The sequence below is a fragment of the Diaporthe amygdali genome, assembly GCF_026229845.1.
Source record: "Diaporthe amygdali strain CAA958 chromosome Unknown NODE_42_length_345209_cov_65_521073, whole genome shotgun sequence".
Classification (NCBI taxonomy): Eukaryota; Fungi; Ascomycota; class Sordariomycetes; order Diaporthales; family Diaporthaceae; genus Diaporthe; species Diaporthe amygdali.
This window is the reverse complement of record NW_026517062.1, coordinates 1-20,057: the sequence shown is the minus strand read 5'-3', so window position 1 is coordinate 20,057 and position 20,057 is coordinate 1. Positions and strand designations below refer to the sequence as shown.

The window sequence follows — 20,057 nt, the reverse complement described above, 5'->3', positions numbered from 1 at the left end:
AGTCTTTGGACCCACTTTTGTTGGTCCTTTCTCTCCTGTAACTTCACTTTTCCCTTGAAAACGAATTTCGATTTCAAGGACAGACAAAGTTGGAAATTTTTGCAGCTAGCAGTGACAATGTCGGCTGGATTAGAGGCTTTGCAATACCAAAGTCGTGGCTTACTGCTCTCTCATGTTGGACGTTGCTGTACGACAACTGCCGCTGAGAATCGTGTAAGACCATTGGCCGATTGTTCTCAGCAGCCCATCCCCTTAGCATGAAAGGCGTACAGCAAGGAATACGCAAGATCCCTGACGCACCAGAACGTGTCCTCACTCACAGAAAATTCACATCGTTTGGGAACAACAAAATTTGGTATTTCTGGTATCCTGCTAATCTCCTCAATGAGTCAGCCTACCGGCACCGTTCCTGTCTCGTCCCTTCCTGCCAGGTCATAGGCTCATTGTGTGTGCCAGGTTGGAACCTCTGGATGTGTTAGGAACTGGTCTGCCTCACATCTTGCTCAATAGATCTTGCAGCCCATGGCAGTCTTTGCTCCCCCCCCCCCAAAAAAAAAGAAGCTGAGCAAACCCTCGAGTATCAAACAAAAGAGATGCTTTCCAACTGCACATTCATCGGTTGGTAGTGTGACGGGCATGTCGGCAACCAGGAGTGCAGACTCGGGCGAAGTAGGAATATAGACCAGGAGCAGCCCATGGAGGCGAATCAATTGGCCTTGTGGTGGGAAGATAGCGCCTGTTCTCGCCAGCACCAACCCATGACAAAAGCAGTTCCAGGTCCGGTCACCGCAGACACAAGTGGAAGAAGGGAAGATACAACCAGCGACTCAAGCCCAACCAGCCCAGCGGCGTAAAGATCAAAAAACATGTAAATCAGCCACAGAAAAGAGCTCCCGAAAGAATACACCTCGTCGCACTGCAAGGCCTTTCGGGTATGTCCAATAAAGTCCAAGTAGACTGCAGGGTCAGGGATGAACATGTCTGACAGGGAATAAGGCGAAGAGTACAGCGTGTATGCCCAGGTCGAGCTAGAGATTGCACACATCACGGCAAGAAGTGGGCGTGGCGATGCGAGGGTGCTGCTCTTCAAAGCCGGCACGGCAGCAGTCAAGCCGCCCAGCAGCGAGTTAGCAATGCCGATCCAGAGGGGCGACATCTGCCACGCCCAGACCCAGTACTGGCGAGTCTCCGGCTCAGGGGCCGTGTAAGCACGCAAGACCTCGAAGGTGTGAAGGCTGAGGAAGAGCGGGAGTAGGTACAATGCCTGCTCTGACTGGAGCTGTCGGTCCTTCGCCGAACGCTTCAGGGTCGCCGCGGACGGGGCGAAAGTCAGGTGCAGGAAGTAGTACAGCGGCGCGACATTCCCGACCCCCAGAAGCTGGGCGATGAATGTGAAGACCGTAACACTGAGATTACAGTTGTTAGCACCTTGTTTTTGATGTATTTGCCCTTGTTCAGAACGTGATGCTTACGTATAGACCGGCGTCCAGGCATTCCCGACACGACACGACTCCAAGAGCCAGACACTGTACAATGGGCCCAGGTCGTTGAGAAAGGAGAATAGCTGCCACCAGCCAATGGCATCCAAGGGGATGTAGGAAGCCGAGAAAGTGACCGTGATGCCACGCCAGATATCGTCGATGAAAGGGACTTTGTAGAAGCGATCAAAAATGGGCATTGATCCACCGTCCCAGGCGATGCGTCCCGCTTCGAGAAACGGCTGCTGTTGAGCAATGAGTTTGTTGGTGTCCATAGCACCGAGGCAAAAGATGGCTAGGCCAATAAAGGGTGTTGCCAGAACAGCCCGGAGGACTCGAGACTCTGACTGGGCCATGGTAGGTGATGTTGACGATGACAATGACAATATAGATTATCCTAGTGGTGTGTGAGAACTTGGCAGGAAAAGCAGCATCGATTGGGGAGTCAAAATCGAAGAGGATACCCGAGGGTGGCTTGGAGAAATATATTGCTGTTGGTCGCAAGCGTCGAGGCATTGCGGGTCGTTCCACTTCTCTGCATTGCAGGATTGGGGCTGAAAGCAGGCAAAGTGCTGAAATGTGACTTGACAGTTCAGATTAGACAGTAGAGATGGACTGAACAGCTGTATACCAGTCCAGTCAGAGCTAGCACCCTTGACACTAGAATACTCTTGTCGGCGAAGACTTACAGTATGAAATCGCCTGGGATCTCTTCTGGATTACGCTGACACAGCTTCCCCTCGGTGAGAGAGGCTGACTGTGCAGCGAGTCGAAAGAGGACGAGATTGACAACTTGAAGGATTCACGACCCATCAAAACGGGACTGATAATCCACAGAATTGCAGCGATACAGCGAGGCCGTTGAGTACATCGCGCAAAATGTGCGGAGTCCTCCCGGTGACGCAGCCAAGGACCCATATGGGATTGCTGCCACTCAATGTTATGAAACCTCCGAATTGTGCCCACAGATGACGATGTGAACCATTTCCTTGTTCTTCCCGCCTAGAAATCTGAGTTTATATGGAAGCTCGCCTCTCAGTGGTCGAGCTACAACGCCGACTCGAGTGAACCCCAGAGCCGAGCGAGATCTTGACCCTGGGGGTCGATCCGGGTTCGATACTCATCGAGATTACCATGTGGATTATTAGCTCTATGCAAATACTCAGGATGCACGTCTTGGGTCGTACATGGCCTAACGGTATGCTGCGTTTCAACCACAAGTCAGCAAACCACGTCCTCGCAGCTCCTCTAGACGTAAGACCACCTTCTGGTTAACGCTGAAAAGACTTGCGTATGAACGCTAGTACAGCCTTGAGGAGGGTCGACACAAATTTGAGATCCATACATTGACTGCCGCGCACCTCAAAGAGATCGAGGAACTCAAGGCTCAAACACTTCTCGAGATCAAGAAACTTAAGGGCTCGCTCCAGCAACGTCAAGCTGGCGAGAAAACGAAGTCTCGCGAAGACAAGCACACACACAATTAGTGAGTCCGTCGGAAAGGCAAATCTAGGTGTCCGAAGGCGGGCAGTGCCCGAGTGTGAAAAGGAGTCACCAATAATTACAGATGACGAGGCAAAGCTGTACAGCAGAGTCATCGTAAACCATTTCGGGGTTCTCAATTCTTTTCTTTCCATAATTTGAGTTTAAATGTACCCAAGTGCTCCGAGACCACCTTTGATCATCTTGAAGGGATCATAGGTCCCGAGGCGTATCAATTGAACCAATACGGGCTGAAACGTTGGGTTAGTAGAATGCTGTCAGGCCCTACTGAGCAGATCGTAGGTAGTGAAAAGGAGTTTGCAGCTAAGATCTGCCAGCTGCCACATGTCTGGTCCACACCTGGATAGACATAAGGCAAACAGACCGTTTGACGGCCTAGACAAACAAGCAGAAGCTCAGTGAGCCAGGCGGTCATCCGATCTCTGCTGATTTGGTGGCCCACAACAACTTCCAGCAAGCAGTGCCAAAAGCTTTCAACGGATCGCCAGCGCCTGTGTGCCTTTCTCTCCTGCTCAACACACGCGACAACGTACAATCACTGTAAGACACAACCAACCCTCAAATTTTGCACAAAATATCACTCTTTCTCACAAATCGTATCGAGGAGATCAATCCTAATTGTTAACTTCGTGATTTCAAGGATCTGGAACTGCGGATACCGGAAATATCTTCCAACATGACCTCACAGAACGAAGCTCGCCCCGAGGGCAGAGCCAAACAGGCAGGACGGTCGCAGATCGGAATCGGCTCGACAACATCCCATGAGACAAACACCCACGATTGGTCTGAATTTGAAGGCGAGCCCTCTCGCCAGAACCAACAAGCTGGAGCGAATATCGGCGCTTCCGTTTGGAGCCCCTCCAACATCGAGGGATACCACAGCGACCGTCACCGCCACCAGAACGAGAATCATGTTGTTGGCACAAAGCGTCAGGCAGCTGAGATGTCTCCAGATGACACTCGCATCCCAAAGGCTATGAAGCACGACCCCACGACAGTTGACGTTGACATGACCGGCAACAGCATGCCACCATGGGCGGTCCCCAGGAACAACATCTGGCAGGGTACAAAGGTCGTGGTACCATCGCCTTTCCCCAGAGAAAACATCTGGGAGGGTACAAACGTCGTGATACCATCGCCTGACGGAACTGGCTACATCAGCTACTCGGATCCTTCGACGGCCGGAGGAAAGAAGCTCTCTCAAATCGTTGCTGAACAAATGGCTAAGCTGAGCCACACGGGCGAGGTCATTATGTACACGGGCCCCGTCATTGACAAGAACCTACCAAAATTCGAGAGCGGCGACATCCTTGGTTTGAGTTCCAGCAAATTGAGACGTGCGATACAGGAAGCCAATCTCAGGATGTCTGGTCACTCAGGCCAGCTGCAAGACAACACTGTTTCGGTGCTATCGGCCAAGCTGAGCGATGCGAACAAGATCATGACGTACACGGCCCCCGTTATTGACAAGGACCGAGCAACATTCGAGAGGTCCGACGTCGTTAAGTTGACCTTCAATGACATGAAGAGCGCGATACAGGAAGCAAATCTCAGGATGTTTTGTGACTTAGGCCAAGCAGCAAGACAGCGCTGCTCCGGAGGCATCGGCCGGGCGGAGCAAAACGAATGAGGAGCCCTCTGGTTAGGCGGCCACCCAGCCGCAACTAGATTCTAATGCGGGTGCGAGCAAGTCGGAGGTTGAAACGTCTGCTCAGCTGAGCATTAGAGAGACTCAGCGTTGAAGAGACTGGACAGCCGAGAAGTGTCCGTGACGAGGCGTGAACGGTCACAAGAACGAAGACGCCCTAGCCGGCGCAGATCACTGCTCATGTCCTCAAGGTCAAGAGCAGTCCCTACAGATTCGCAAATGACGAGGCAAGATCGGCAAATTTGATTTCAGATTGATGTGATTACCAAAGGGGATTCACAATTTCACTTCGGGGAGGATTTTTCAGCGTCACTTCAAGCCTAATACTATAATCAACGATTATCATATTGTAAACACACCTTTCGGAACCTGTGGTTCGGTCATACTCGACTGACTTCAGCGGAATGGTTCTCCATTGGCAGTTCTAAGGCATGGCAAGGTTCTCTCCATCAGCTCTTTGATTTCTACATACATATGTTGTTCTTCCGTCAAGGGTAGTGAAAGAGGGAGAGCGCAATCCTAGTAAGTGGTTTCAGCTGAGCAGACCCCAAGGCTCTCCAGGCTGTCACATTTAGGACATCCTTTGTTCTGTCATTGTTTCTTGTGAAACACCTTCTTCTATCACTCTTGAGCGGTTCGGATCGTTTTGATAGGTAACTTGATGTCAGCGACGCTGAACCGTGCGAGAAAAGCAGACAACAGCTGCCCCTGTCTCTTCCACTCCTTTCGTGTTGGATCAACATTTATGATTCACCATGAAGCAACCATATCTAGTATTTTCGCCGCATGACTGATATATGCATATATATATGTGTGTGTGTGTGTGTGTGTGTGTGTGCGCGCGCGCTCTGTCTCTCCTTCTACCTCGACCGCAATCTCGCAACTACGAACACACACTTGAAAGCGTACCACATCCATGTTCCTTCTTCCAAGCCCGAAATAAGCTCCAAATCATCAAAATCCTCAGCTCGATTTAGCATGGTCTCCCCAGTGACCGATAAACCTCTACCTCGCACAAGACCAGCACGGGAGAGGATGACGGAAATGATGCAAAGGCCTGGACAGACAGGATGGCCACCTAGAGTTAGAAAGGTCGAAATTACTACGCCGAACCCTGTTTCTATGGATACGATGACAAGAAAGATGTCAAAGCTCGTTATCGTCAAGAAAAAGTGGCAAAGATCTTCCAGAAGCGATGCGAAGGTCCTGCTCCCCGTAAAACATATGGTAAGTCGTCCCCGTCAAAATTGCACAAGTGAAGCAAACTTCGACTGCGCAGCAAAGCACTGTGAATGATTTTCCAGGAAGAGATGGCTGACTGCTTTGGTGATTGGACAGAGGTTGTTGCTCAGGGCCATCTTGGGGAATATTGATGCCAGGGTGAAGAATAGGCGCTACCTGAGGAAGCAGGCCGAGCGGGTACTCAGATACCTCAGTCTAAGGAATAGCTGGTTAAATCGCATACCTTGTGGGACCTCCTGAAGGGGTTTTCTGTCTTCTTTTGGGTCTCAGGCCGCGCAGTTGACCGTTCCGAGGAACCACTCGTGGCTGGAACAAAGAGGAGGGGTTTCTGTAGAGCATCAGATATCGCCGAAACATGGGGTGCAGATTTTCTTCTAGTCATAGGCATCGAGAACAGGAAATACAATCGGAGTTAAGATTGAAACCGAAATCTCATATCCATTTTTGTCTAAAATCCATCCAAGGCATCTGAGGTATTGCCACACACAAGTAATTTAAAGGAGAACACCACGTTTCACGGCCGTGGTTGACGACAGCGATTTTCTCGTACAAGTACTCAAACACGCCTTTTTTCTTCTTTCAGAAGTTCGAAATCTACTAGCAAGAGCCTGAATGGGAACAGAAGCGAGGGATCAGACTTCTGACGGCGAGCTGTGCCTCGTTCTCAGATACACGCCCCGAAAGAAAATCGATTCAGCACGAGCTTAGGAGCAACCCATGGAGCGATCTTCGGTAGACCACATGAACTCATCAAAGAACTATTGTTGTAACTGTTGCTGCAGAAGCTGTTGAATCTGCTGCAACACCTCAACGCTGAGTGTCACGTTCTTGGACACGATGTCCTCAATGCCGTTGGTAGTTGCAACATCCGGATTGGGATAATACCAAGAAGCGATGGCAACAACAACATAGACGACCTGGATGTGATCAGCTCCCTTCCATGAACAGCGAAACCCTGATGTAAGCAAGAACTTACCACGAGAAGTGCCCCTTCTAGCCAGTTGCTCTCGCCATCGCGTAGGAAGTTGCCAACCGCCAGTATCGACAACACGAGCAAGGCGATCATGAAGATCTCGAAATTGAGGTCCATGGGCTTGCCAAGGGCCCATCCGATGAGGACTACCAAAGGACCGTTGAAGAGGGCGGTCTGGATGGAGGGCCCCAGACAATGGTAGAGAGCAACGTTGATGACGCCATCTAGCTGCTGGTCAGTATGACAGGTCTCAGCTATCCTCCAGGGGTGACTTTTGTCAACTTACCCCATGCCTCGTCGACGGCCGTAAGATGCTCTGCAGCCTTCTCAACAAGCGGCAGCAGGATCAGACCCAGGAACTGGTCGGGCACGCCACTCTCCACGACATGCTCAATGTTGTCGACTAGGAATATCAGCAGCAGAGTCACGACAACAATGGAGGTAGCCAGCGCAATGACAGTCTCCGTCATGGTAAACTTGGGCTTGGCCTCATCAGCCTCTCGGTCCGCATCGTTGTGCTCATCCATCTCAATCACCTCATCGAAGATGCTGTGCTGGCTGCTCGCACAGTACCAGATGTACAGGAAGAAGGCAATAATGAGCACGATGGACGTTGTCTGGCTGATGCGGAGGACGTCATCCTGTAGCTTTCCCTCCGTAAACCTCTCATGCAGCGCACCGAGCACATCCGGCACGGTCTCGGACTTGAGGGCCGAGTAGAAGGCACTGGGGATGAGCAGGGCAAAGGCGGCGACTAGCAGCAGCCCTGATCCCACTTCGGACACAATGGGGTGGAACTTCTGCGTAGTCCACCGCACGCCGCCGAAGAAGAAGCAGAGGCCCAGGCAGAGCAGCAGGTTGGTCAAGATGGAGCCTAGGATGGCCGCCTGGATGATCGGAATAAGGTTTCCCTCATCGCCATTGCCCTCCTCGACATCGTGCTTCACGATTAGGACGACAAACAAGATGATCTCCACAATGGAGCCGAAAGTCGTCTCGATGAGGATTCCAGCCACCTTGGGCATCTTCCTCGCAAACTCCTGCCCAGCGAAGCCTAGCAGATTGGCCGCAGGTATCATCGCGATATAGCTCGCGGCAAAAGCCCAGAGGTGGGCGCGCGTGAGGAGGTGCATCACAAAGGCGGCGGGCACGAACGGCCACAGGACGTTGACCCATTTCGATATGGTGCACGAGCTCAGCCATAGGACGTGGAAGAAGTGCCGCGGGTGGAAGCCGCTACGGCCGCTCTCGCCTTCGTGCGCGATCGTCACCCGGTGCCGCAGCGTTGCTGGCAATAGTGTCGTGTACTCGCTGGCACGGCTGTGATCATTGTTGTGGTGGTCCCCCGGCATGTTTGCTGCTCGTCAGATACCGTTGTCAATCTTCGATGATGTAGCCGATATCCTTTTTGCTCGCTTGCATCGCCGTGCTGACGTGAACAGGTTCAAGCCGAGATGAGTGAGGCTGGTGAAGCGGGGGACGATTGTGCCAAGTCCCTGGGCCGCTAGACGAGACGTCAAAGCTTGGGGCAACGGAGCAGCTGCCGAGCTGGGGAGATATCTGAGGCTGTCGTCCCTGCTGAGCTTGACGGATTTGCAGTGGATTACAGTCCGTGTGCCACTCCGTGAACGCTGGCAGGAGGAGTCGTGATCCTCCGTCAGCAAGACTGTCCATTGGATGGCCTCAGCTCGGACGAGGGATTTTTCGCAAAGATGAGAACACTGCTGTGGTGCAACATCTCTTCCATCAATGTAGAAATATGCCAAACCCAAAATGTTGCAATTCACTCTCGTAGAATTTCATGGCATTGCTTGTTGTTGCATACCGAGAACGATCTCGAACAGAACCGGCCAGTTGGAGGTCACCGCAAAGTGCTCTCACCGTACGTCAACTCCTACTTCTCACTGCCTTAGACGACCATCCCCAAATTCATCCATCTGAGAGAATACACAAGTCTGAGTCTGGCAACGTGATGCTAAGGAATCGCATCTGAAGGCTTGACGATTTCTCCTGGACACTCACGATCACCATGACCGTGGCACAATTGGGCGCAGGAGACACCTTCCTCACAATGTAAGGGGCTTAGTGTTGATTTCCTGGGCATATGCATCGGAAGACTATGATCGTCTGCCGGTCGCTCCGTTGGTCTTTTTCTCATGTCGGTACCTGTATCTGGAGCCGGTTGTGGGACAACAGCCCACCTTGCTGCCCTCCCGTCCATGAACCCTCCTTTTGCCCTCCTTGACCCCTGCTCCCATCTCTATCCCATTGTCACTTGGTGTATGTGCCCGCATTGTTTTTTTGTCATAAACAATCTCTTCTTTATGCAGACAAGCTTTGTGGCTGCGAGAAATCAAATAGACTCACTCCCTGGAAGATGAAGGGATCTGCAAATGTAAAGCGATACCGAGACCATGCCGAGCCCTCCGAGGGCAGTTGTTGTAGCGGAAGTCAAGTCCGTCACGATCTGCACGTTGCCAATTGATATGCATCTGTGAGGGAAAAAGAGGGCACGTGTCAAGGATCATCGTCGCCAACAAAGACCCCGCTCTGTTGAGAGAAATTGCACCGCATCCCGATTGCAGATGATGGATTGCGGAACATCACCGTAAGGATGGGCACATCTCAACCCCCGCAAGATATACTTGTGCGTGCCTGAGATGCCTTGGGCGCCGTCAGACAACACTTGGTTGAAGTATCTCCACCATCGTGCAACCCGGTCTGGAGGAGGGAGTGTGGCCCTGCATACCAGAGCCCTCAAGTCCACCACTCCAGAATCATGGTCATCTCGATTGGATCACCACACCACTGACAACACAACCACGATAACTAGCCACCCCTTGGCCTTGGGAGTGCTGTGGGAGGACAGGGCCGTAGAACGGTAAGATCAGGCTTGTTCGCCGTCAGTCAGCACGTCCGCTCGAAGAACGGTGGATGATGGGTCGGGCACCGCGGCCGCTGGCCGTTTTGAAACTGCCGTGGGCGCGGCCGCTGGTGGTGCTGCCACTTCGCGGAAGCATGCTGACGGCAGCGCTGGCATGTCACGGCGAGGCTGCTTCTTCACTGTGCGTACATGAACATGGGCTGGCGTGCGTCCGCGATATGTTGTTGGTTGTTTGTTTCCCTCCCAGGGTCAAGAGGATTATGCTTTGGCTAGTAAGCAGGAAACCTGGCGGGATCAGCCGCAGAAACAGGAGACGGAGGAGCGGGATCAGACCACCGTGCTGGCTGGGTTGACCATGTCGGAGCAGGCTCTGGCCCCAACGGGAGCATCGGCGATGAGATATGATAGCTGAACTCATGCCCGGGGCGAGTGAGCCTCACGATATCTGACAGGTAGAATCGGGAAGGTTATAAGAAAGCATTCCCGTTACCGGGAAGCCTACCCGGGGCTCATCGCGCGCGTGCATCCAGGCTTGCGGCATGACCCAAAGGGGGCCCGGTAGTAGCGATCGTATCCCGATGTGTTACCGGCTGTGGTGTTGGATTGCCAATGCCACCTGCATGCGTCTTCCATTGTGACCTGATCTGGACAAAATTCAGCCCCGTTGATCTTCCCGGGGGCCTGGACCACAGCTGTCGCTGCTCATAAGGGAAAGTGAGCTACACAAGAGTGGGCTCGGAGGGGAGCAGGACATGCCATCCATCGTACAGCAGACCAGCAGACCGGTAGATCGATAGACCAACAGACCAGCAGACCAGCAGAGATCCTTTTTTCCCCCCCCCCAGTGCTGATGCGCAAGACCTGCCCGACTGGATGAGACGGGTATTGGCGGCGCGACCTACGTACTCCGCAGTGTGGCCCCCCCCCCCCCCCAGCAACGGCGGCTGGCATATTATTTATCTGATGTCAGTGGTGCCGGGATGAAGGGATGGATAGATGAATAGATGGGCACACAGATAGATCGATACTGCGGTAGCAGAGAGATAGACTCAAAGATTGATAGCAACTCGTGCGTGGTGTTTGCTGCGGCTCCCGGCTCGTCGCTCGAGAATGGGCTGATTTTTCCCTTTAGGAACACCATACCGCATACACCAAATGCATCTGACAGGCCGCTAGAGGTTGTAGACAAATGCTTGGGTTTGGGTCCTAGCTGCAGTGGCTGCAAGTGCCTGCAGTACTTAGACTAGTACACGGTACATGGGAATAAAAGGGCCCACCGGTTTTGGGGGTGGAGAGGAGGGGGGTGGGGGGGGGGTGATCTACTGCCTCGGCCCCCTTGTCTCTTGTCTCTAGTCTCTGTGTGTCCCTCGCTCGCTCTCTCTTATTTTTTTTTTGATGCCCGCGTCTCAAACAACGTGGCAACGGACCAATCATGGCGGGGTAGTTCCATGCCATTGGTGTGTCACAGGCGGGCAGTGGATCCGGAGTCTGCCAGAAATCAGACCACCGCCCTCGACATCGTGCCATTTCGAGCGACTTTCGACTCAAAGGTCTTGCAGAGTCAGGCCAACAGGAACAGACAGGAACAGGGCACCTGCAGACACCAGATCTGCCTCTGCCTCTGGGCTCAGCTCTGGTCGGCTCTGATACATGGCTTTGCCTCTGCCTCCAGCACACTAATCATGCCGCCTTCTCTGCAGTTATCTGCGCGAGGCTGCAGCTTGTTTGAGTGTCAACGTCCTCAAACCACATCCCCTCAACCACCCACCCTCCCATCCGTACATCTGCAGCTAATCCAATCCATCTGCTGCCTCTCCAGCAAATCACTGCCCGCTCTCGACTCTTGACAACTTGACACCCGCCTCCTTCTCCGGCCTGCTGTGTTCGTCTATACATCCGTCTACACCTCCGGCTTCGTTGGTTTCAGTGCAACCACCCCGTTGCCCCTGCCGGCTCCTCTTCTATACAGCTCCAGGGCCCAATATACCACCCCCCCTACCTGTCTGTCCGTCTGACTGGATCGTCGTCCCCAGATTCCAACACCTTGGGTCCCCCCAACATATACCTTCCTGTCCCCTTCCGATCCCGCTGGGTCGACATAACCCTCCCATCACAATTCCCGTCCCATACTCTGGGGACCTCTTTGTGAACCGGTCTCACACCTATCTGCCCTATCCTGCCTCCCGCGCCTGTCATCCGGCAGTCGGGGCCCAGTCCGGTCCAGTCCTTACTCGTACCCAGACGACGACGACGGCGACGTTCTGAGCATTCTGGCTTGAACCACTCCTCGCCACACCGTCTGTTCGGGAACATCCAGTCTGTCTCTCAACTTGACTGGAGTTGACAGGAGTTGACAGCTAACGAGGGCTTGAGCAAGCATCGGAAGCGCTATCTTCAGTTGTCGAGTTGTCTCATTAAGTCGGCTCTCACACAGTGATATCTTCCTTTACGTCCTCGTCAAACCAGTCGAGACCGCGGGTTCCTCTCTGGAACACAATCTTGAGTCGACTATCCCTCTCCCTCCGCGAAGTCGCCTCTGTAAAACTCCGAATAAGAACCGCAAATCCATCCAAAAGCCTCTAGTGTGGCGTGCGACCATGGCGCCCGGAATCTTAGAAACGAGCTCCGATAATACGCGGAGCCACGATGGCAACGTCGAGACAACCGAAGGCGTCATTGGCGCGAACTGCGTCGACCGCATAACCCTCCTCAAGAGCATGCCCGAGGTCCCATCACAAACCCAGGTCTGCATTGTGGGTGCGGGTCCCGCCGGGTTGATGCTCGGCGCAAACCTCTCGAGGTTCGGTATCAAGGCCCAGGTTATAGACGATCGTGCAGACCCAACACCTGTGGGAAGGTACATACTCCCCCAGGAGCCCATAGTTGTAGCAGCTGGCCTTGACTTGAACTGACCGGGTTGCACAGGGCCGATGGCTTGCAACCAAAAACGATCGAGACCTTCAGGCAGATGCGCCTGGTTGACCCGTTGCTGCAAAGAGGCGTGCGCGTCTACGACATCTCCTTTTGGCGCTCAACAGCCGACGAACCCCTCCGCCGGCTAGGCCGCGAAGTTCACTACCCGCCAGTCATCGATGTTCTGGACCCTTACATCCTGCTTGTGCACCAGGGAATGGTGGAAAGCTTGTTCATCGAGGATATGAAGAAGCGCGGGGTCGAAGTTAAGAGGAACTGTGCCTTTGAATCGTACAGCGCGTGCGATGCTCTGATGTTTAAGAAGGTCGGCGCAGCGCTTCAGATCAACACCAGAGTGAATGTGACCCAGGATAAGAGAACCATATTAGCACAGTACCTTGTTGGATGTGAGTTTGGACTATGTGCAACAGACCGCTGCAGGAGAATCCCGAGCTGACCATATTCAGGTGACGGTGCACACTCAAAAGTACGGAAGAGCATCCCGGAAGCACGACCTGTTGGCATGTCGCAACCCGTTGTTTGGGGTGTGTTGGACGGGGAACTCGATACCGACTTCCCGGATATCTGGTCCAAGACGCTTGTCTTCTCGCAGGAATTCGGCTCCATTCTCATCATCCCCAGGGAGCGCAACATGACGAGGTTCTACATCGAGCTCAAAAGCGGGATGAAGGAGGACAAGAAGATCCTGGGCCAGGAGTTCATCATGGCGCGCGCAAAACAGATCATGGCACCCTTCAAGGTAAACTGGAAGTATATCGAATGGTTTGGGCGTTACCAGATCGGCCAGAGGGTGGCCAGTCGATTCTGCGACTCTCACCACCGGGCATTCCTGGCAGGTGATGCCAGTCACACCCACTCGCCCAAGGCTGCGCAAGGCATGAACACCTCGATGCACGACTCCTGGAACCTGGCATGGAAGCTGAACCTCTCTGTTCGGGGACTGGCAAAGCCTACGCTCTTGGAGAGCTATGAGGAAGAGAGGAGAAAGATTGCGCTGGACCTGGTCAACTTCGACTACGAGCATGCTAACCAGATCGCCGCTGGTGATGCTGTGACGCTAGCTGAGAACTTCAAGACGAATGTCCGCTTCATTTCTGGTATTGGCGCCGAATACGGCGAGAACTCCATCAACATGCTGGAGAGTCAAACGTGGCTGCTGGGTGAGGCCAAGCCGGGATGCTTGCTCCCTCCTGCCAAGGTGACCCGTTACCTTGACTCCAATCCGGTGGACATCCAGCTCGACATTCCCATGCTGGGACAGTTCAGGATATACCTACTTATGTGGGATGTGCACCAGGCCAAGATGTTCCTCGAGAACTTCTGCGATGCACTGGCGGCGGACAACTCTCTCATCCGCCAGCTTTCGGTTGCTGCCAGCCTGTCATATGCAGCACAGCCAAGAATGCCGGCCCCAGAGGATATCTATGTCCGACCAGAGAGGTACACGGCCGTCAGCCACCTTTTCACTTTTGGTCTCATCAGTGAGTACTCCCTTCTCAGCTTTATGACAGCTCAGACAGAATGCTAACCAACACCACTAGCCACCATGCCTAAATCTGACATAGAGATTTCTGATCTGCCGCCCCTCCTGCAGGACAGCCGCTGGACATTCTATCTGGATGACATCCCAGAGCAAGACACCCGCGGTTCCCTATGCACAAACAAGTGGCTGGGTAGCCTGGGCCCAGGGGAGGTCGCCATCGTCACAGTGCGCCCTGACGGCTACGTCGGCAGCCTGGGCAGGTGGGACACCAGCGTTGATGATGCAGGAGAGGAGGCGGCCAAGTGGCTGGATACGTACTTCGACAGGTTCCTGCAGATCCCCGAGGTGCTCAGGAGTCCTTCCCCGAACGCTTCCGGATCTGCCACCAGCGCTGCCAACGGCGCGAAGCGAGTGAAACTGGAGGAGATGGAGGGTGTGAACGGGTCTGATTGAAGATGACCGCTTGAGGGAAGCCTGTACTCGAGGAAAGGAGGAGGAAATTAATGATGGAATTCTTTGACATTCAAGGGGTTGCGGCGTAAGGTTTCAATGGGTTTGGCACATCATCCGCCTCTCTTTTTCCTTCATTGCGACCGGGATGGTGCATTTGACGGGCAAGAGAAAAAATTGCTCGCTCTTTTGGATTGGGATACTTCTTCAGCTCTCCCAAACTTGACGGCTACGACAGAGCGTAGTGAAACAGCGCATCGGGGCGAAACGTTCTTGGGATAGACATTGCATTCTACGATGAACAGGCACGTGGCGAAGGCCATCGAGAGAGAACATTTGTACATAAATGGTGTCAGTCGCACTCTGCTCAGGGCATTGAGGAAGGGGCAATATCACGACCGTAACGTTTGTTAGATTCAGCTCCCAAAAATGGTGTAATAATTCAAGTACTAGTCTTGCCGCCATGCTCGCTTGTTTGATGCTGAATACAACTGCCTGCCTACAACTCGTCCCGTAACCGCTCAGGGGCCTCCTGAGCTATTCCATCACCAGCAGAGACCGGCTCGAAGGCTTCTGCCTCTGCCTCCGCAGCCGGTTGCTCCCCTAGACCGTCCATGCCACCAACCTGCTCCTCGATTCTGTCGATGACCCTGCCAACCTTGTCCACCATTGAATCGGGATCATCTGCAGCCTTATTGCCTTGGCCAACCTGTGCAGTAGGCACGGCACCCTCCTCCCCAACCCCAACAACCTTGGCACTCTGGCCGCCCTCGCTCCCGACCCCAACTTCCATGGTCGCCCCGGGCTTCCCGCCGACGAGACCCACGGCCGTCGAGCCGGTGCGGAAGACGAGGCGCACGGGGAGCCACACCAGCCACCACAGCGGGCCGTACATGAAGCGGCGGAAGACGAGCCACGACAGCGTCGCGGCCAGCATGTAGAAGGTGGTCTGCAGGTACCAGGTGTCGGTCTTTGTGCTCTTGAGCAGCACGCCGACGAGGTCGCGGCTCGACCGCAGCATGTCGTCCATGCGCGAGTAGTTGGCCCCCAGCGACTTCATCTTGAGCGTCGAGTCCTGCAGCGCCTCGTGCACTGCGATGCTGCGCGACAGCTCCTCCGTCACCGCCTGGTGCGCCCGCCGCAGCGACACCGTCAGGTCCGACGACGCTGCCACCGTCGGGTCGCCGTGGCCCGCCGCTGCCTTTTGTGTGTGGCGCCGCCGCGGTGGCGCCGCGGTGGGGTTTGCTGATGGCGCTGGCGAGTTGGCGCCCGACCGGCTCGGCGTCGAGGCCGCCCGCGTGTACGACTGCAATAGCAGCTCGCGCTCGAGCCGTTGTGCCGCCTCGAGAGAGCGCCTGGCCGTGAGCTGGGCCCTGTGGAAAGACACGCGGCAACTGCACGGGAGGTCGGTCAGCAGCTGACGCACAGGATGTGGCGATGGTGGTATCCAGCACGTAGGAGAGCGACTCACCTCTTGATCTCCCCTTCCAACCTGGCCGCTCCCTCCTTCAGCCTCTCCTTTTGTCGCGCGGCGTCGCTGCCGTCCTTGCCACCGCGCAGGTCGGTGATCTCCTCCTCCAGCAGCTCCAGGTCCTCCTCCTCCTCGCGCAGGGTGTTGTTGATCTCGCTGCTCAGCTCCGTCGCGACGTTCTCATCGTCCTCGCCGTAGCCGTCCCCGTTGGGCAGGGGGACAGAGCCGGGCTGGAACTTGAGGTTTGCGAGCCGGTCGATGAGCTCCTGCACCTGCGCTGTCGTTTCCTGCAGCGCTGTCAGGCGCTCTTGCAGCGAGTCGAACGACATTTTGGGTCTTCTCCCAGATTTTTTTTTTGTCGTACAATGCCGAGTTCGAGCTGTGCCTTGTTGTATTATTCCCGTGTGGAATTGTGTAGATGCTAAAGTAGAGCTGGCTTGCTTTGGAGTTCAGGACAGCTTCCTGACCTGCCTGCCAGGCTGCACGTCATTTAGGGGTAGCACGGCCCAAGCGCCACAGCCCAGGTGGCCCGGGGCAGGCGACCACGCGCTCGCTGCCGCGAATTTTCCCGCAGCGGGCAAGCAGAGAGCTCCTGATGGGGTGCGACTGTGCTACCTTCTTGACGAATTTACGATACCCACGCCAGCCAGCCAGCCAGCCTCCCAATTGACAGCTCCAAGAGCTTCTGTATACGTGTCGCCATTCTCGGAGCCTCCAGTGCCTCTCCTCGGAATAAGTCGAAACCAGACACACCAGCAACCCACACCCACCCCACCACACAGACACATTCAAGATGATCACACGCTTCATCACTGAGGTCAACACCAAGTTCAACCCCTTCTCCACAAAGTCGAGGTCGGCCCGGCTGTTCCTCTCGTTTCTGCCCCCAACGGCGCGCAGCCAGGGAATGGCCATCCAGACGAAGCTGCTGCCGCGGACATCAGCCGACAAGGCGTCTCTGCAGGTGAAATTCAGTACGGCCACCCCCCCCCTCAAACACGCTGAGCTACGAGTGTATATATATTTATGTGTGCATGCATGTGTATGTCTTCACAGAGAACTAACCATTGTGGCTCGAACAGAGGACGGCAAGCTACTGGACCTCGACTGCGAGAACTTGGGGATCAAGGGCCTTGTGGAGGAGTGTGACCGACACTCGCGAGCACTACAGAAGCAGGCTGACCTGGCGGATGCGTAGTGACATGTTTGAGAGCAGTGTGGGCTAGAGAAGGAGGCAGGGGGAAAATACCCATGAGTGTTTGCATGGAAGGCGTTCGGAAGGAAAAGGTGGCATTCTATTGTGAAATATCTACGGCATGTATCCAGGCTCGGCCAGGGCCGATAATGCCAGTCACACGCGCACACACGAAGCGAGGCAATCAAGACTCAAAAAGTCACGTCTATCTCAAGCAGCCCGAACGTTTTGTATTTCTCTTGGCGGTTTTTTATTTACTTGGAGATTCAGATGCGACCACGAGCTAACGCAAACCCCGGGAAGCCAGTCGCTTCAGCCTTTTGAGAACCCGGCGGGCTCATAGATGCTCCCTTGGGTCCATCTATCTACGCGGAGGCACCGCTGATGAAGAACCACTTGTCTATCGAAGCGTCGATCTTCTCGGGGGGCAGCTCCTGGTTGGCAGGGATGGGAGGCAGCTGGTCGGGGGCGACACGGCTGGGGGAGTGGGCGACGGTCAGGTTGGTGCTAGAAGGTTGGATGTTAGTAGGGTTGTTATGATACTATGAGAGATATAGGGCCAAACACATACGTAGACACACCACCAGCTGGGGTCTTGCCAGTGATCAGCCTCTCCCAGGCCTCAGCACACTCGTGGACGACGTCCATGGCGTACTTCTTGTTCTTGCACTCGCCGGTGAAGGCGAACTGGTTCTCGGGCTTTCCGTCGGGGATCTTGTAGATACGGAACCACTCGTTGGTGGCGCGCAGGAGGCCGGGCAGGTGGCGCTCGACGTCCTCGACGTCGTTGAGCTTGGAGGCCAGGGGGTCGTTGACGTCGATAACAATCACCTTCCAGTCAGTCTCCTCCTCGTCCAGCAGGGCCATGACACCCAGGACCTTGACCTGCTTGACCTGGCCGGTGTAGCCAACCAGCTCACCGATCTCGCAGACGTCGAGCGGGTCGTTGTCACCCTTGGCCTTGGTCTCGGGGTGGACGACGTTGGGGTCCTCCCAGGTCTGAAGGCGTAGAGTGTTAGAACATCGTGGTGTTATTTGGCAGACTTAAGCTGGGCTGATCATGCGTCATTCATACCTGAGGGAAGGCACCGTAGTTCCACAGGTAACCCTTGTGGGGGAAGCAGTTGCGGACGTATCGAAGCTTGCCCTTCTTGATGTCCTGCTTGATGGGGTTGAGGAGCTCCTCCTTGGAGATCTATGCAATTGAGACATTGAGGTTAGCCAACAGCTCGAACGAGTAGAGTCAGGTCACCACGAAGGGATCGTGATCGATTCAGGGCAACAGTGTCAACAGAAAGACAACAACAACAACATGCGGTAGCTCACCTCAAGCTTGGCATTGGTCCAGCGAGGGATCTCAACAACCATGTTCAGGATGGTCTTCTCCTGGTTGGCAAACAGGGGGATGTCGTGGAAGGGCGACACGGGCACGCCATCCTTCTCGATGTAGACGCGGTGCTCGAGGGTGTAGGGAGCGGCGACCTTGCGGGTGGTGTAGGAAGACATTTTGCCGTCTTTTGATGTTCCTTCTTCAGCTTGAACGGGGGAGTTGTGTGAAGCCGAGAGATGGCGGGCAATCTGGGCTGTGCGGAGGGACGAAATCTTGAATGATTGGGGGCTGGCCCTGGAAGAGCTTGTGAGGGTGAGGGTGAGGGTGGGATACGGTCGAAGGGGGGGGCCAGAAGTTGACAGCAGTCCACTTGCTGGTGCTGTTGAATATTGTGGAGGGGTCGGGAGTGGAGGGGCTGCGGACGACAGCGGGGCTGCGAGATTTGGATTTGGATTTGCCCTGGGACCTAGCCTTGGTCTTGGTCTTGGACGAGCGGAAGAGGTGTAGCTGCAGCTCCCACTGAGGTTGCGTGGCGGCAGACCCAGCTGGTCCAGCCCCGATCTTTTCCCCGCGGCCAATGGGCAGCAACTGCCACCTCCTCGTGCGCGGCCGGCTTGAAGTTGCGGTAAGGCGAGGCGAAGAGCTCTCTGGGGCTGCATCAAGTCAAGGGGCGTAGAACCTCCTACGCCGATCTGATCGTAGTAACAAAGAGGTAGTCTTGCTGTAGAAAGAAGGGATGCCTGTTGCCCTTAGCCCGGATTTTGCTTGCGCGCGCAGCTGAATTGGAAGAGTTGTTTCTCGATCACCCTGATTCCGGCAGCACAATCGGTCTATGTCTCGCTGAATCGTCAAGGGTCGGGGAAAGTAGGAAGCGTGCTCAACGTGTCCCTGTTCTCGCGTGGACCGTAGCTCGTGTACACACTGAGACCTGTTCTGTGTTGTGAGAGTTAAGGACGGTAATCTTCCAAGCCGCCGAGGTGTATAGAGCAGGGCAATCAGGAGGAAGAGAGGGAGGGAAGGTAAAAAACTTCTCCAGGCTGATCAACAAATCCTCTCGTGATCCAGACCCCCTGAAGCGACCGAACGACTGGCCACTTCTTCACACTTTCACATTCTTACGTGCACACGCGAAGACGAAGAGATGTTCACGGTGATTCATGGTTTCCATTCAAACTGTTACTAAACATCACAAGCAATCGCCGCGTCTCTCCTCGTCAGGGTATCTGCTGCTAGACTAAAGAAAGCATATTCCCACTTCACCAGTGCCATTGAGCTCCGTCTCATAACCTGTGCTGCCATCTTGACGATATGCAAGCACGCCTCGCTTCGTTCCCCAAGATTCAGAACGGGCAGGAAGGGAAAGAATGAAGAAGCCAAAGATAGAAGATCCGGGGGGGGGGGGGGGGGGGGGGGGGGGGGGGGGGGGGGGGGGGGGGGGGGGGGGGGGGGGGGGGGGGGGGGGGGGG

At 54.7% G+C, this 20,057-nt stretch overlaps 7 protein-coding genes across 7 annotated transcripts; 3 read left to right on the top strand and 4 right to left on the bottom strand.

Moving 5' to 3' along the window:
• Positions 1-706: 706 nt before the first annotated feature.
• Positions 707-1,834, bottom strand: J7T55_007053 (uncharacterized protein; the record flags this gene model as incomplete). The annotated part of the gene is made up of 2 exons (XM_053134097.1): positions 707-1,406; positions 1,473-1,834. 2 exons carry the CDS (start codon positions 1,832-1,834, stop codon positions 707-709), a joined length of 1,062 nt encoding a protein of 353 aa, XP_052988004.1.
• Positions 1,835-6,629: 4,795 nt separating this feature from the next.
• J7T55_007051 (uncharacterized protein) lies at positions 6,630-8,196 on the bottom strand (the record flags this gene model as incomplete). Its single annotated transcript, XM_053134095.1, has 3 exons — positions 6,630-6,788; positions 6,848-7,068; positions 7,131-8,196. 3 exons carry the CDS (start codon positions 8,194-8,196, stop codon positions 6,630-6,632), a joined length of 1,446 nt encoding a protein of 481 aa, XP_052988003.1.
• Positions 8,197-8,873: 677 nt separating this feature from the next.
• J7T55_007050 (uncharacterized protein) lies at positions 8,874-10,140 on the top strand (the record flags this gene model as incomplete). The annotated part of the gene is made up of 4 exons (XM_053134094.1): positions 8,874-8,917; positions 9,678-9,725; positions 9,771-9,909; positions 9,976-10,140. 4 exons carry the CDS (start codon positions 8,874-8,876, stop codon positions 10,138-10,140), a joined length of 396 nt encoding a protein of 131 aa, XP_052988002.1.
• A 2,185-nt stretch (positions 10,141-12,325) lies between these two features.
• J7T55_007049 (uncharacterized protein) lies at positions 12,326-14,598 on the top strand (the record flags this gene model as incomplete). Its single annotated transcript, XM_053134093.1, has 4 exons — positions 12,326-12,585; positions 12,654-13,048; positions 13,109-14,143; positions 14,204-14,598. 4 exons carry the CDS (start codon positions 12,326-12,328, stop codon positions 14,596-14,598), a joined length of 2,085 nt encoding a protein of 694 aa, XP_052988001.1.
• A 496-nt stretch (positions 14,599-15,094) lies between these two features.
• Positions 15,095-16,395, bottom strand: J7T55_007048 (sec20 domain-containing protein; the record flags this gene model as incomplete). Its single annotated transcript, XM_053134092.1, has 2 exons — positions 15,095-15,989; positions 16,067-16,395. 2 exons carry the CDS (start codon positions 16,393-16,395, stop codon positions 15,095-15,097), a joined length of 1,224 nt encoding a protein of 407 aa, XP_052988000.1.
• A 464-nt stretch (positions 16,396-16,859) lies between these two features.
• On the top strand, positions 16,860-17,264 carry J7T55_007047 (uncharacterized protein; the record flags this gene model as incomplete). The annotated part of the gene is made up of 2 exons (XM_053134091.1): positions 16,860-17,040; positions 17,149-17,264. 2 exons carry the CDS (start codon positions 16,860-16,862, stop codon positions 17,262-17,264), a joined length of 297 nt encoding a protein of 98 aa, XP_052987999.1.
• A 362-nt stretch (positions 17,265-17,626) lies between these two features.
• Positions 17,627-18,767, bottom strand: J7T55_007046 (uncharacterized protein; the record flags this gene model as incomplete). Its single annotated transcript, XM_053134090.1, has 4 exons — positions 17,627-17,768; positions 17,833-18,260; positions 18,337-18,456; positions 18,588-18,767. 4 exons carry the CDS (start codon positions 18,765-18,767, stop codon positions 17,627-17,629), a joined length of 870 nt encoding a protein of 289 aa, XP_052987998.1.
• Positions 18,768-20,057: the final 1,290 nt, after the last annotated feature.